The 14,159-nt window shown below is 42.5% G+C and overlaps 1 protein-coding gene across 1 annotated transcript in view; it reads left to right on the top strand.

The window, feature by feature from the left end:
• smtnb (smoothelin b) overlaps positions 1-14,159 on the top strand; it is a 52,503-nt gene that overhangs the window by 17,729 nt on the left and 20,615 nt on the right. Inside the window, 4 exon segments of the mRNA XM_017306708.2 lie at positions 706-785; positions 5,821-5,908; positions 10,518-11,221; positions 12,510-12,561. Of these exon segments, the coding sequence (XP_017162197.2) occupies positions 706-785; positions 5,821-5,908; positions 10,518-11,221; positions 12,510-12,561 (924 nt within the window).

Genomic DNA, 14,159 nt, shown 5'->3' with positions numbered 1-14,159 from the left:
CATCCTCCATTCATCCATCTCTCCAGCAGTCTTCTGAACAGCTGAAAGATGGATGGAACCGTTTGCAGGGTCAACATTTAAAGTGTGATTGTTGTAGTAATATCAGCAACAGATTAATTGTAAACATTTTGTATTTGTACTTCAGAAATTGGTTAAAAAGTTTGTGGGAAATTTGGAAATTTCAACCTGGAGAAGCTGAAATTTTGACATTGAACGGTGTACAAAACCTACATGAATAATTTAACTTACATTTTTTTGATATTTAAAAAAAATCAAAGTTGATATGATAAATCCCATTGGAAAATATAGGTGAACTATTCTGTGCATCATCAGTTTTGTTGGCTAGCAAGGAGTTGAGCGATGACAGAGTTTGACCTGAGGAGGGCGTTAAACTAAAGGTAAAACTCTTACCCACCTGCTGGATTAAACACAAGGAAAAGACATGTTCATTGTTCTACGCGAACATGTAAACGATTCAGATCTGCTGCGTGATTCTTGATTGAACAAATCCTCTGGTTGCTTAGAGCCGTCGGGCCTCGCTCTGCCTTAACCCTTGAGCAAACTTTAAGAAAAATGAAAACAAAGCAGCTCCCACCTTGTCAGGTCATGTCAGCATGACTTATCTCATCAGTGTCGACGTCAGGCTACACGCATTCTCACGTGTTTCTTTTGAAGCGTCTGAGTTCTACCGTTGTGTGTTTCCAGAGTCTGCGGAGAAGAGCAAAGTTTCCGTCTGCCGCCTGGAGCCGGAGAGCGCTGCGCCCCAGAGCATTGTGGGAGCTGCGGTGAGTACATCGCCGCTAATGAAGCAATCAGGGTTTAATTGAGAATGGTATCCCAGCGCGTCTGTTGGGTAAGATACGGAGGATCCGTCGTCGGCCTCCAGCGACTGAAATGATCCGAGCGTGGACCAGTGTGCGGAGGAAGAGTTTGTCTTGCATGACAGCTGTGACCACTGAGGGTTTTTCTTTTTCTTTTCTGCCGACCCAGTAAAGAATGCAGCAAGGAACAACAAGAAGGGGTATTGTCGCTTGAGTTACGGCTGCGGCCACAGCAGGCGCGTGCACCAACACTTGGGGAAAACACACGGCTCAGCCGCCACGGACTCAGGAATGTGTTTTGTTTTCAAAAATCCTCCAAGCGAGATCTGGCTGAGGTTGAAGGGGAGGATGCAATTCGCCTCGACTTTGCTGTTTACTCCAGGCCATACGTTTTTCTCTGGCAGTCAGCAGCTTACTTGTTTTTAACTGTGCAGCCATTCATAACCTTAAATTAAAATCTTGCACCTGTTTGAATTCTCCTATAGAGGATTTCTTCAGATTTCTCTTACTGTAATAGCAAAGCTTTGAAACGTGAAGACCTGAGGCTCTTGCAAGGGTATAGATTTTGTCTTGGCTGCTGATCCTGGGAGCTCCTGATAAATGCTCTGTGGAGGAAAGTTACATTTTACCATATACACACAATTCAGGCAAAACTATGGTTTTCAACAAGGCAAAGTGACAACTTGCGCAGAACCCTTCATTCTAAAGGTCATTCTGAGTCCTTTATGGAAAACAAAATGAACTGGAGTAAAAGAATTCATATGAAAATGAACACCAGAAATGTAGATGTGAGATGAGTAATTTGCTGAAACCTGATAAAATAATCTCTGACCTTTTTTGTAGGAAAATTGTGGTTAACAGGAATGTTTTCAGTCCTGATGGCTTCTGCACATCTCAGGGAGTGTTTTTCTTTATTTTTTATTTTTTCAGAGCAAAAAGATTAGAAACGTAAAACTAGAAACCAGTGTCATACTTGATCTGCAACGTATTGCCTGTGTCGTCAATAACACGACTTTAAACTCATCTGTTCATCATGGAGACAGTTGAGTAATTTTAAGGATTGATGGGATCCGTTTTTCTGGTTCTGGTCAGGACTTTTTGCAAAAGTATTTTTGGATGTCCTGCAGCTTCCTGAAGTGTTCCTGTCGTGTTCGGTCCTAACCTCCACATTAACTGCTTGGGTCGCTGCAGTTTTCAGGACTTGAGGTGAAAATATGTCCTGCATCGATGCGTTAGCAAAGTTCTGTTAGTTCATTTTAAAACGGGCACCACAGTGATGCACTAAAATGCTTCACTGCATTGTTTTCTGCAGCCAGTGCGTGTCTGTGTGTGTCCCCCTCTCAGATAGCAGGATGTCGGAGCGAACAGGATGCGCTAACGTCTAGGCCTTGTACCTCACTTCCTGTCGGACAGCTGAACGGAGTTGAGTCAGTTGTAGAGATGAATAAGTGGGATGTGTGTTTTTTTTGTTGTTTTTTTTACTTTGGTCTGGGAGAAGACGAGGCCTCCAGCTGTGCCCTAGCAGTTTAGTCTTCACCATAGTGGGGATGTGGCCAAAAACGACTCCAGCCAGTAGCAGCCGGGCTCCTCCACTCACATCACAGCCGCCAATCTCTTTGAGCTCTTCGCAATTGTCTGGCGGAAGATGGTGGTCCAAGATACGCCCTGGCGGTAGACGGTCGCACGCAATCGGAGGCAGTGTGATATCTGCCTCTCATCTGGGCTCTCGCTTTGCTACCAGAGGAAAGTTGCTCTTAAATCTCTAGTTTATCTCCATTCATTTGTTGTTCAGTTGGTTTTGATGACATGCATAAATAAGATAAAGTCAACGCTTCTTTTTTATTTCATTAGCTTTTTAAAAAGTTGTTTATATGGCAAAGATAACTTGGTTTAAGACTATAGAGTTTATTATGTTCACATGGAAAGCCACAAACATAAAGTTATCGAGGTGAAGTTGATTTCTATGAAAAATGAAGGATTATAGAAAGGAGGAGGTCAAAGCAAAAGCAGAGTGTCAGAAGTTAATGTGTCAACCAGGCAGCTCTAAGCTGTAGAGGAGGGGTGAGTGTGTGTGTGAATGGATGTGTGTGCGTGTGTGTGTGTGTGTTTTAGCAGTTCTCACCTTTTTTCTCAAAAACACCACGTTGTGAGGACTCACTGCTCTTAAAGCCCCATAAGAAGAAGTGTTGCTCCAGGGTTAGGAATGTACTGGTAATGTTTAAGTTTATGGTCAAGATTAAGGTTAAGCTAAAGAAATGAATGAATAAAAGTCAATACAAAGTCCTTGTGAAGGCAGAAAGATGTAGTGTGTGTGTGTGTGTGTGTGTGTGTGTGTGTGTGTGTGTGTGTGTGTGTGTGTGTGTGTGTGTGTGTGTGTGTGTGTGTGTGTGTGTGGTGGGGGTCACTTCCCTAAGGAGACAGCTTGGGAGGGAGGGGAAGTCAAGGGAGTGGCTTGTTGGTATTGTGTGTGTTTGTGGTGGTGTGTGTGTGTGTGTGTGTGTGTGTGATGTGGTGGAGGGAGCAGAGCGGCAGAGTAGCGGACATCCTGACTCCAAACAGGTTACCGCTGAGAGGGACTGGAAGAGACTGGAACTGGGGCAGTAGGTCTGAGGAAAAGGAGGTGAACGTGACTCAGATTTTCTTCCAGCTGGACCGGCTCTCCAGATCAAACGCTCGTCTGACTTTCTGAACCTTTCTGGTTTCTCCTCTGAAGCCTTATCAGGAAGGGTTTCCTTAATCAGTCTGAGGCTATCTGATTGGAAAGTGGGACGTGCCTGGCTCTGTTTACATTTCAGGTCAGTACATTCAGGTCTGTCTAGCAACAGATTGGATACTCATCACTACATCAGTTATTTACAGCTTGGAATTCACTATGGAATCAAATAATGTTGAGTTGACGTTGCAGGGGGAAAATCTTTTTTTTTTAATGTAAATATATATATATATAGATATATTTACTGTATTTCATCTGAAAGTGGATGCGTTCTGCCTGCTGTTTAGGTGAGTCCAGGTAGGCAGCTGTTTGGTTCCAGACGGTCTTGCTTGTTCTTGTCTGTCCTGTAAGCATTTTGCAAGAAGAGACCTGAAGAAACAGGAGCTTAATTCTTTGAAACCAAATCCGGCGCTTGCAATAGCGAGGGATTTAGTTGCGTTTGGAGATGAGAAGAGAAAAGAAATTTGATAAAAGGGGGGGAAAAAACAAATCCCAAAGGTAGATCATGCCGGTATGCAGCGACTCGTAGTGAGACTCTGAGCCGAGGACTTGTGGTGGTTTCCTCAGATGATTGCTACTGTAGCGAAGTCACTGGAGCCCAGCCAAGTGCGCGGTTCATCCGGCTGCAGTAATGGAAAGTGAGCCGCCAGGTTTCTATATTTCTCCTCCATGTGAAGGCACAGAGGACCCCTCGACTGCCGTGAGCTCACTTGGGTCTAAGGAAAAATGCAGCTGATCTCGGCTTCCTGCACCGGCTGCGGAAGGAGGTGTGTTCCTCACTGTCATTTTTACGATTTATTTTTTCTTTTTCTTTTTATTTTGCTGACCTCAGAGGACTCTCATGTCCCATGCCTTCCTGCGGTGACCAGGAGGGCCGGTTGTTTTTTTTTTTTTTGTTTTGTTTTTGTTTATGAGTTTGACACAAACAAACCCGGGGCCAGGTTCGGTTTGTTTCATTGTGGGTCTGCGTCGGTGCAGCTCAGTCGGGTCCTGGCCGTCGGTGCCGGAGGGAAGCCGCTAATGACAGCATGGTGGCTGGCAGCAGGTCTGCACTTTGTTTTTATTTCCACTCTATCTTTTTTTCACCCTGCCTCACCGTCTGTGAGAAACCCGTTCTCTGTGGTTTTACTGGGAGCTTTGAAAATACGGCTGTCTGACCGCTGGTGGGAGCAGGACAGTTTTTGGAGGGGGGGCGGGAGGGGAGACTCGCACTCTTTAATCGAGTTGGTGGCTCAGGGACAGTCATCCCCCCCTCCCCTCCGTGAGTCTTTGATTGAATGCTTTATTGTGGAGAACAGTGGCCTTTGTTAGTCATCTTGAATTACTTTACTTTTGTGCTTTCTCTCTGTTGTTGGTCCTCTAAACTCATCAAACACTTTAAGGGCTCATTAAGGGAGCATTCAGCTAGATTACTGCTTCCCACTGTGGTGTCTCTGCCCTTACTAGAGTCTTAGGAGGTCAAGGACATGATTTGGCTCACCAGAATGAAATCTGGGTTTTTATAGAGAAACTACTTTAGATCATCTTTTATGCTCTCTTTGGTTGTCAATTTTCTGAAGACTGAACTCTGATTTCAGCTTGAAAACTCAAGCAAACCGTTGCAGAAGTAACTTGCCTTACAAACGTATTTGCCAATTAGGTTTTTCATTTTTTTGCTTTGAACAAATGGTAACCTGAAGTGCTTGGCATAACTCTGCACTGCACCCCTTTTACTTTGACGCCCCTAAATAAGAGTTTATGTCATCCACTTTACAAAAAATTTTAAAATTAAAGTAGATTTTGAGGTCAGGATGCTCCCAAGCCTTTTGAAACTTTTTGCTCATTTTGTAAATCATCTTGGTGTCTGCACGCAGTGTGTGTAGTTATGATTTAAGAGTGCAAATGCATGTGGAAGTGTGTATGCACGTGTTTCTCGTGTTTGTGCAGCTGATTCTCCTGAGGAGGAGCTCGAGGTCGTCGAGGTCAGACAGTCCTGTCGGTAGCTTTCCTCTTCCACACCTTACCCATCTCTCTTCCATGTGCTAAATCACTGCTGCTGCTCCCCAGTGGAAAGTCAGAAAGCTGCAGCATTTTGTTGCTGTCACGCTGGATGCAGTGCTACCCTCTAATTCTAAAGCTTTTGACCATCAATTGCAGCAAAAAAAAAAAAAAAGAAACATATTGGAAAATCTTTAAACTGATGTGGGTTTGCATTGTAAAAGTGGTATATGCGTTGAGTTTCTGAAGAGCGAAGAAGAATAATGCTTTCACAGCTGTAGTGAAGATTTCCTTTTGTTTTTTCCACAGCAGTCAGAGAGTCGCACTGATCTCCGTGCCCCGATCCAGGAGTTACACACCCAGCAGGCGCAACAGGACAGAGAGCTGCAGAGGAAAGGTAGGGCCGCAAATTTTAAATGTTTCTGCTCAAAATGTCTCATGTTTATTTTTTAAAATAAACATGAAAGTAAGAATTGTGAATAAAAATGTGAATAAAACATATGAAAGTAAGAGTTTATTTTCAACTTATTATATTGTCTATGGGTTTTTGTTGTCTGAATCATATTTTTGAAATAAATGGTTTTATTTAACCCTTTATGACTTAAGTTTCAAATCTCCGCCTGGATATCTTTGCTTATTTTAATCGTACGTAGTTCTTTAAATGTCCTGTGAGTAAATATATTTTCCCATTTATCCATAACAACTGGAATTTTCAATATGTAGCGAGTGATTTTTGCAATTTACCGTCTACTAAAAGATTCCCCGCAGAATATTTAATTGTGATGTTGCTGTAAATTGGATAACATCAAACATATTAAATATCCTTTGATTTTATTCTTTAAAGTTTATTTGCTAGATCAATCCTTTCACTATCGCAAGTGTTTCGTCAGCAGCGCTGCTGCTCAGCTTCAAGTGTCCTTTAGTGTTTGGAGAAAGCAGCTTTTTCTCTGCGTGTTGATTATCGCCCCCACCTCCACGCTTCCATCATGTTTACATATCACACTCTGGGCATCGGCGAAATACAAGAAGCGAAGTGTATAAACTGTAAACATCCGCCTGAAGGTCAACTGTGGGTAAAAATCCGTTGAAACACTAAATCCACACTGACCGCCTTTGTTCCACGTACCTGTAGAAGCGTTTTCCTCTCTGCTGAAGGAGCCGTTCTCCTGCCGGTCAGGAGGTCGTATTAGTTTAGGCACATTAAGCTTATTCATCCGACTTTATTAAGTGTTTGGAGTTGGTCACAGTCTGATTTTTGAAGCATGGGCAGGAATGAATGCATCTCGTTCACCCGAATTGTTGAATCTACATGGATATTGATGTAAAGCAACAATGACCTGTTGTTTACAAGCAACAAAGCGGTTTAAAATGTTTATACATTTCTCTTCATTGGCCAGAGGAGATGCATTTCACCCTCTAAGTGTATTTCTGTTGTTTACCTAAATTCTGCTCGGGGCGAAGGTCGTAACAAGCGTCTTTCTGTGTGGTCCGGCCAGGGCAGGGCTCTGTGTCCTTCACAGTGACCAGGGCTTGGTGGTGTGGGGTTATGGGGAGGAACACGGAGAAAACCCAACAGCCACACCTCTGCTAAATAAATCCATTACCACAACAAAACGTGGGCTGTCCCGACGTGGCAGAAAAACTCCCTAGTGTTCTCGATTTATCCGTACCGTACAATTTAAGTCGGGGTGAAACCAGGATCAGCCGAAGATGACCACCATAGAAAAGCAAAAGGAGAAGGTATACTTTAAAGGGTCATGTCAACAAAATCAGTGGACTGTGGTCAGGGTGGGACTGAAGCTGTTGAACTGTTTGAGTGAAAGTGGCAAAAAGGCAATCTTTTTCTTTTTGAAAACACAGCTTCCTTCCTGACCTAAAAAAAAAAAAAAAGTGTTTATTTACACTCTTGCCTTAAAGCAGCAAACGTCCAGCTGCACTTGACTGCAGCAGAAACTGCTCCCTGTAAGTCTATGATTTAGGAAATGAAATGTTTTCAGAACCTCTGTGGACTTGACCTTGCATTTTAAGATCTCAAAAGAAACTGAAACACACTTATTACAGTTTCACACAGAAACGCAGCGAGGGAGCAGAGGTTGGGCCACAATGCACACAGTTTTAGGAGCTTTTGTTCTGCTTTAAATAAATCACTGTGCAACAGCCATGGACTGGTTAGCAGCACCCAGTGATGCCAAATCCATTAACAAGCTATGGTCTCATCTTTGTCAGTCAAACTGTTCTTTTGATGTATGGTCCTGCACAAAAAATGCAGGAGTTTTGTCCAAGTGTCCAAATAAATCATGGTGCTTTTTCTTTGTACTAAGAAGTTGAGTTACTTGTGTGACTTGTGTAGCTCAGCTGCTCTGAAAGGTTGAAGTGGAGGTAAAACCGGTGAAAACTGGTGAACATTTAAACTAAATAAACGATTTGTCGTAGACGGCGACAATCCTCAAACTTTCCCCCGGGCACGCTGAGGGAAAGTTGCTTCAGCTGATCTTGTTTTTGATTTGTTAAAATTAGTAATTTTTATTCTTTGTTTTGATGGGATTTGTTGATAGTTTGAGGCTCACAGACCAGATGCATGCAGCAGCCAACACTGCCCGTCTTCACTGTGAACAGGAACACAGATGTTCAGAAACTGACCCAGGTCTTACAAATCAACAAAACAGTTTATATTTATTTGGATGCACAATTTGCAGCTGACAAAATCTCAGTTTAGCCAGGATCTGTGATGTAAAAATACCACGATTAGCTGCCCAATCCAATAACTGGTACTGAACTGGGACTTCCTTTGTAAGAAATTGTCTTTTTGTATAACATCTGACCTCTTAGGTTTTAAAATGATTGCTTAAAAACGTGATTATGTCCCCTCAATAAATGTGAACATTTCTTTGCCTTGACATTTGTGGATGGCGGTGAAGACTTGACAAGAATCTTGTTTCATAAATAGTTTATCAAGTTGAGTTTGGATATTACTAGCAGTTGTCCTGAGCGAGCGAAGAATAAAAACACAAAGCACTTGTGTTGACCTCTCCATAACATGGATTCTCGGGTCAGATGTTCTCTCTAAAGGCACCAGAAATAACTCCTGGTTGTTCTTTGTTTCTGCTGTATTTTTGTTTGCTGGCAAAAAAAAAACTGCAGCCTTTGTTGCTATTTTCATGCAAAAAAAGGCCTTTCATTATGCAGCCATGGGGTTTTTCCCAGAAAATGTAGAAGAACTGAAATGACAGAGTTTAACTCATGAACAATAACGTGAGTGTTTTGAAGAGGCGACGTGCTCCGGCTCTCACTTTAGTCATAATTGGGTTTTAGACGAGAACATCATTAGATTTAGACTCATGGCAGCAAATGTTGTACTAATTGTGTACCATAATCACATCTCCTATTCAGATCCTGTTGCATAATAATCTGATTTTAATTATGCAACAGCAGTTTGATAGTTTTATCTCTTGTCTGTTAGAAGATGAGAAATATATCCTATAAGGCAACTTTGGTTTTGGGGGTTGCAGTGGAATTAATAAATACCAATCAGATTATTTCAATGAGTTGGAAAACGATTCTTTTTGTGTAACTTGGCTTTATAAAAAATTCTAATAAAAATTAGACTCTAATTGCTGTACTTTTTTTTTATCAGTCATCACAATCAAATTAATCTGTGGTATTTATTTGGTAATTTTTATAATGTAGGCAGGAATGTAGTTAGGAGTACCTGGGATATTTGATCGTTTTGATGAGTAATGCTTCATGTGACTGGAAATATTTCAGGGGGAAAATGTTGTAGTTTTATTTTTCAGTCAGCTGACCAGCAATGTGCAGCAAGAGGCAGGTAATGCTGGAATACTTTACGTTCCATACAGACAGAAAAAAGCTCCAGTCAGACCTGGAGTTTGGTCAGGAAGAGAGCTGGCTGCCTCCTGTTAGTCCCTCTTTGATTTGGCTTTTCTGAATAAAAGGCATGCACAGGCAGAGAACCCCAGTTTGTTGCAAAGCTCGGCCAAACGGAGGTCATTCAGAAGTGTCTTTATTACACATGAGAAGAAGGAAAGGGCATGGTTTCTCCATCTATGGCAGATGAACGCCCTCAAGTATCCCAGGATGTAGCATACCACAGAGGTTTGGAGGTAGAAACCATCACAAGGGGAGGATGTGGGCACCTCTGTTGTTTGGAGTGTGGTTTCCTGATCAGAGAAGGAGACGGAGAAGGGAAATGCTTATCTCTACTCTCATTTTTGCTTCCACTTTTTCTTCAGTTTCTTGTTTCTCTCAGACTTTGGTCGCGAGATGTTTTGTTTTTGTCCCCAGACGTCAGTCAGGAACTGAGGGACAGGAAAACTCTACATCCCCTTAAGACTCCATGTGTCTCCTCCATTCACTGAACTGATGTCTCTTAGGGAACAGGAGCTTTAGTTCAGCAGTGACTCACCTACAGCAAAGTTGACATCACAGCTGTCATGCTGGCTGCATTTTTATGCTGGACCATAATTAGCATATTCATTTCCTTTTGTATATATTACTGTTGGATAATCCGTCGTCTGGTTTGTTTCTGGGCAAAATTTGTAGAAAAGGTTCTTCTTCTTCATGAAACCAGTGTGTTGTTTTGAACACTGAAATTATTAGTTGGTGTTTCAGCTTCTCTTTGTGCTCGACTGTCTGTGGAGACCATTCCTAATGATTGTGATGACGATGTTTTATATTGTAAAACATTGTCATCATATGTTGTGTATAAATAAACGGGGGTTGATACCTGAGCACAGACCAGGTCACTCAATAACACTGAGCTGCGGCAGCCAAAACAGTTTCACTATAAAGGGTGACTTGTTAGGGGAAAACAAAATGTGTATTGTCTTAAAGCTTCAGTTTTATAAGCACTACACACACAAATATGTTGATAAATGATGCAATTCAAACCTCTAAAAAATGTGCGTCGACTTAGTATTAGTCCTTGACCCGAAAGGGAAAATTTGCGGATTTGTCTAATTTTAATCTTTTTGACTTATCCATTTCAGGCAAAGACTCCAACTCAGGCATGGTTCTAGTTCTTGATCATTTGGTAAAAGATGACACTTCTGGGCCCATGTTGATCCAGCCTCAGAGAGAAGCTGTGACCCCAGAGTCCGACTCGTTACTGTCCAACCGGATCAGGTCGAACTCCACGGCTTCGGACCGCAGCGGGACGTCTGTGCACTCCATGTCCAATCAGGATTCTGTGACCTCGGAGAGGAGTCTGGGCTCGAACCAGCGATCCCGGCTGGACTCTGGAGCCTCGGACAGGAGCCAGAGTTCATCGCAGCGCAGTCGCCTCGACTCCGCCGCCTCGGAGCGCAGCATCAGCTCCCTGTCGTCTGCCAGACAGAGGCTGGGATCGGATGTCTCGGATTCATGCGTCAGACCCCGACTGGGGTCCGGGAACAAAGACGGCATGGGGGCGTTATCTAGAAAACGGATGGACGCTGTGACCTCCGACCTCAGCATGAGTGTGTCTTCTGAGGTTAAAGCTCCAATAGAGGACGTAGAGAGACCAGTGAGTGGTTCTGTTAGCAGCACCGACTCGGAATCTGAAACAAGTCCAGCCAGCATCCAGACTGAGAGCGACCAGGACCGCAGTCATGACCGGGACCAGCCGGATGGGGCCGTTTTATCTCGAAGAGATCCTGCAAACGGGCTCCTTAACGGGCACGCTCAAGGAAAGTTAAGCTTCAAGATTCAAAAGGTTAGTGTATAACCTTATTAATGTTGTCCTTAAATATCTGAAAATTATCCAAGCATATTAAAGGTAAAACATCCAACGCAGGCCCTCAGAAAACCACTAGGTGTCAGAGTACTGCAGCTAAGCAAACAAGCTGACTTAAAACTAAAGGAGAGACCAAGTTGTGGCCTAAGCAGAAGGACGGGAATCTTAAAATCCTGCACTAGAGAAGTCATTGTTCTTTATTTATTTAAACAAATCATTAGTTGAGGGAATTCTTTGTGCAAGATGACTAAGAAATTAAATAAAATCACCCAGAACTGAAAAGAAATGCATTGCAGACAGGAAGTCAGGCACTTCATGCTCTCATATAAATTTTCTCAATACCCCATTACATCTTCACAGATCTTAGGCATAAACATTTACTATTGCATACCATCATCTTCCCAGTAGCATGCATGCTCCACGGATGCATCTAAAAAAATCACAATATCATCTAAAAGTTCATTTACTCTTGTAATAAACAAGCAATAATAAGGTAAACAGCTAGCATTTATTAGAGTCGTGCAGCGGCGCTAAGCTGCACATTAACCTCCAGGATCGCAGACCTTCCAGGCTCCCCATTTAACCGTACGTGATGAACTCCACGGCCCCATTCTTCAGCGTTCTGTCTGCATCCAAAAACCCAACAAGCCAAGCTCCTGGTGGACGCTGTTTGGTTTCTGTTACTCGGTTACGCAAACAAATGGTGCACCTGACTGTCTCTGCTTCAGCTCAGCGACATGTCCGCCTCACCTGCTGTCAGGGAGGGATCTTCGTCCGGGAGCTCTTGGGGAAAACAAAAACACTCAGTTTCTGTTTCTGTGTCGACTGGTTGCTGTTGAGGAACATTTCCCACCGTGTTGGAGGCATTGTGTCATTTCTCTAAACACGCTCACCCGAAGCCGGCCCCGGATTTCTTTTATTGTTCGCTCTAAAATGGGCTGATGTTGAGCCAGTCTCCTGAGAGCAATGTAAACACCGCAGGCTCCAGCTGTGGCTGCCGTGCCAGGAAAAGAACAGAGGCCCATATCGACACCAAGTATGAATGTTACACAATGAAAACAAAGCAGCTGGTGCTGAATTTAGCATCATCTCTGTGTGCGTGCGTGTGTGCGTATGCCCCAATATGCAGACTCCAGTTCCTCACGAATATGCGCTGCAGCTCAATGTTGGCGTTCTGTGGTTACCAGCAGAGCATGTTGACCTTTAATCTCTGGTGCTTCCTCTCTCTGATTGTCAAGTATCTTTGTTTGTCTTTCTTCCTTTTTAGATAACAGCCAATGGAAATCTGCCATTCGGTCATGGAAAGACTAAGGAAACTGGTAAGACTCCAGTTCAGCTCAACACTCAACGTGCAGCAGGATCATATTTTCTCCGGAAATGCATCATGTTGGGAATTTAAATCGGTTTCTTTTATGCCATCAGGTGTGGTCGCTGCTGTCAGGGTTCATAAATTTGAAAGTGAAGGACTTTGAGATCCTCTTCAGAAATCAAAAATAAATAACTGTAATGATGGCAGAGAAATATTTCTGTTCTAAATGCTGAGAGGGGTAACATGTAACACTCATATATGTGCTGCAAATCTTGCAAGAGAAAATTCAGCACTTGTAGGTTATTGCAGTTTATTGGTTATGGCTTAAACTCTTGTATGGTTTCCGTTTCCTCTCCACCTATTTTAGTAAAGTGCCGTTTCAGTTTGTGCTGGTTTAAAAATATCAGCCTGAAAGCTTAAAAGGGTAAAACAGAGGAACTTTGCTGCCATCCTGTTGTTGGAGTAAAGTTTTGTTCTCGGTCAGCCTCAGTGAACTGTAGACAAGTCTTGAAATTTCTTTTAAAAATATTTTTTGTTGGGGCATCATGTGGTTCATCAGTAGAGGAGCGGGCAGCGTACGGTGAGGCTACGGTCCACAGCGCTGCTGTCCAGCACCTCTTCTCTCTCTACCCCACTGCCTGTCCAGCTACTAACGAATAAAGGCCACTAATGCCAAAAACCTTAAAAATATATAGTTTTATAGAAAACTCTTCCTCGCTCCGTCTGAAACTCCTCATTGATCCTAAAAGTATCCAGAATAATAAGGTGATATTCACTTGGTAACAGCAACCCACACTTAAAAGTGTTGTTCTCAGCACAACCTTGAGTATTGAGTGTATATATATGTGTGTGTATATATATATATATATATAAACTTACTTTTCTGACCAACTGGACCATCAGTCTTATCCACTTCAGATGGAAATTATCTTTATCCAGAAGATTTCTTGTGAATTTCTCTGGTTTTAAAACTGTTTTCCAGATTAGAGCCGGAGATAAAGGAAGCCTGGAATTTTCAGTCATCAGTATTTTTATTTTGGAGTTTCTGACTCAAAGGCGCATAAAAACTCGTCATGCAACTCTGCTGGTTTCATGAGCAGTCGAACCGTAGATGATTGGGTTTTATGTGCAGTTTGGGTTCTTCCTGTTTTAAGCACAGGCAAAACAAACGCGATTCAGAAAATTAAAGCAGATCACGATAAACGTGACCTGAAAGTCTGCAGTTATTTTAGTAAATTTTACACTTGTAAAAGTCTGAACTTAACAACAGCGGTTGTTCCCTTTTTGCCTACTGAAGACGATATATTTCTTTGCGGCTATGACAAAAATAAAGTAAAAGCAGTTGGAAAAAACAACCCAAAAAAGAAGCAAAGGAATGATGGGATCTGTTGGGGCTTTTAGGTTTTATGATAACGTGATCAAAATAAGTTAACTTTCCAGACTTTGAACCTGGATGTAGTGAAAGTGTCTTTGTAAAATATGAACAATGCACATTAATAAATATTGCCTCAGAAAATGCTCCAGAAATGGCCAAAAGGCTATTTTTCATTTGTTGTCCCTGGACAACGAGTCATTTGTTTTGCTGAAAACAAAAAAAATACCAAACAA

This window comes from Poecilia reticulata, chromosome 9 (assembly GCF_904066995.2).
Source record: "Poecilia reticulata chromosome 9, P_reticulata-male-v2, whole genome shotgun sequence".
NCBI lineage: Eukaryota > Metazoa > Chordata > Actinopteri > Cyprinodontiformes > Poeciliidae > Poecilia > Poecilia reticulata.
This window is presented reverse-complemented; position numbering and strand designations above follow the sequence as displayed.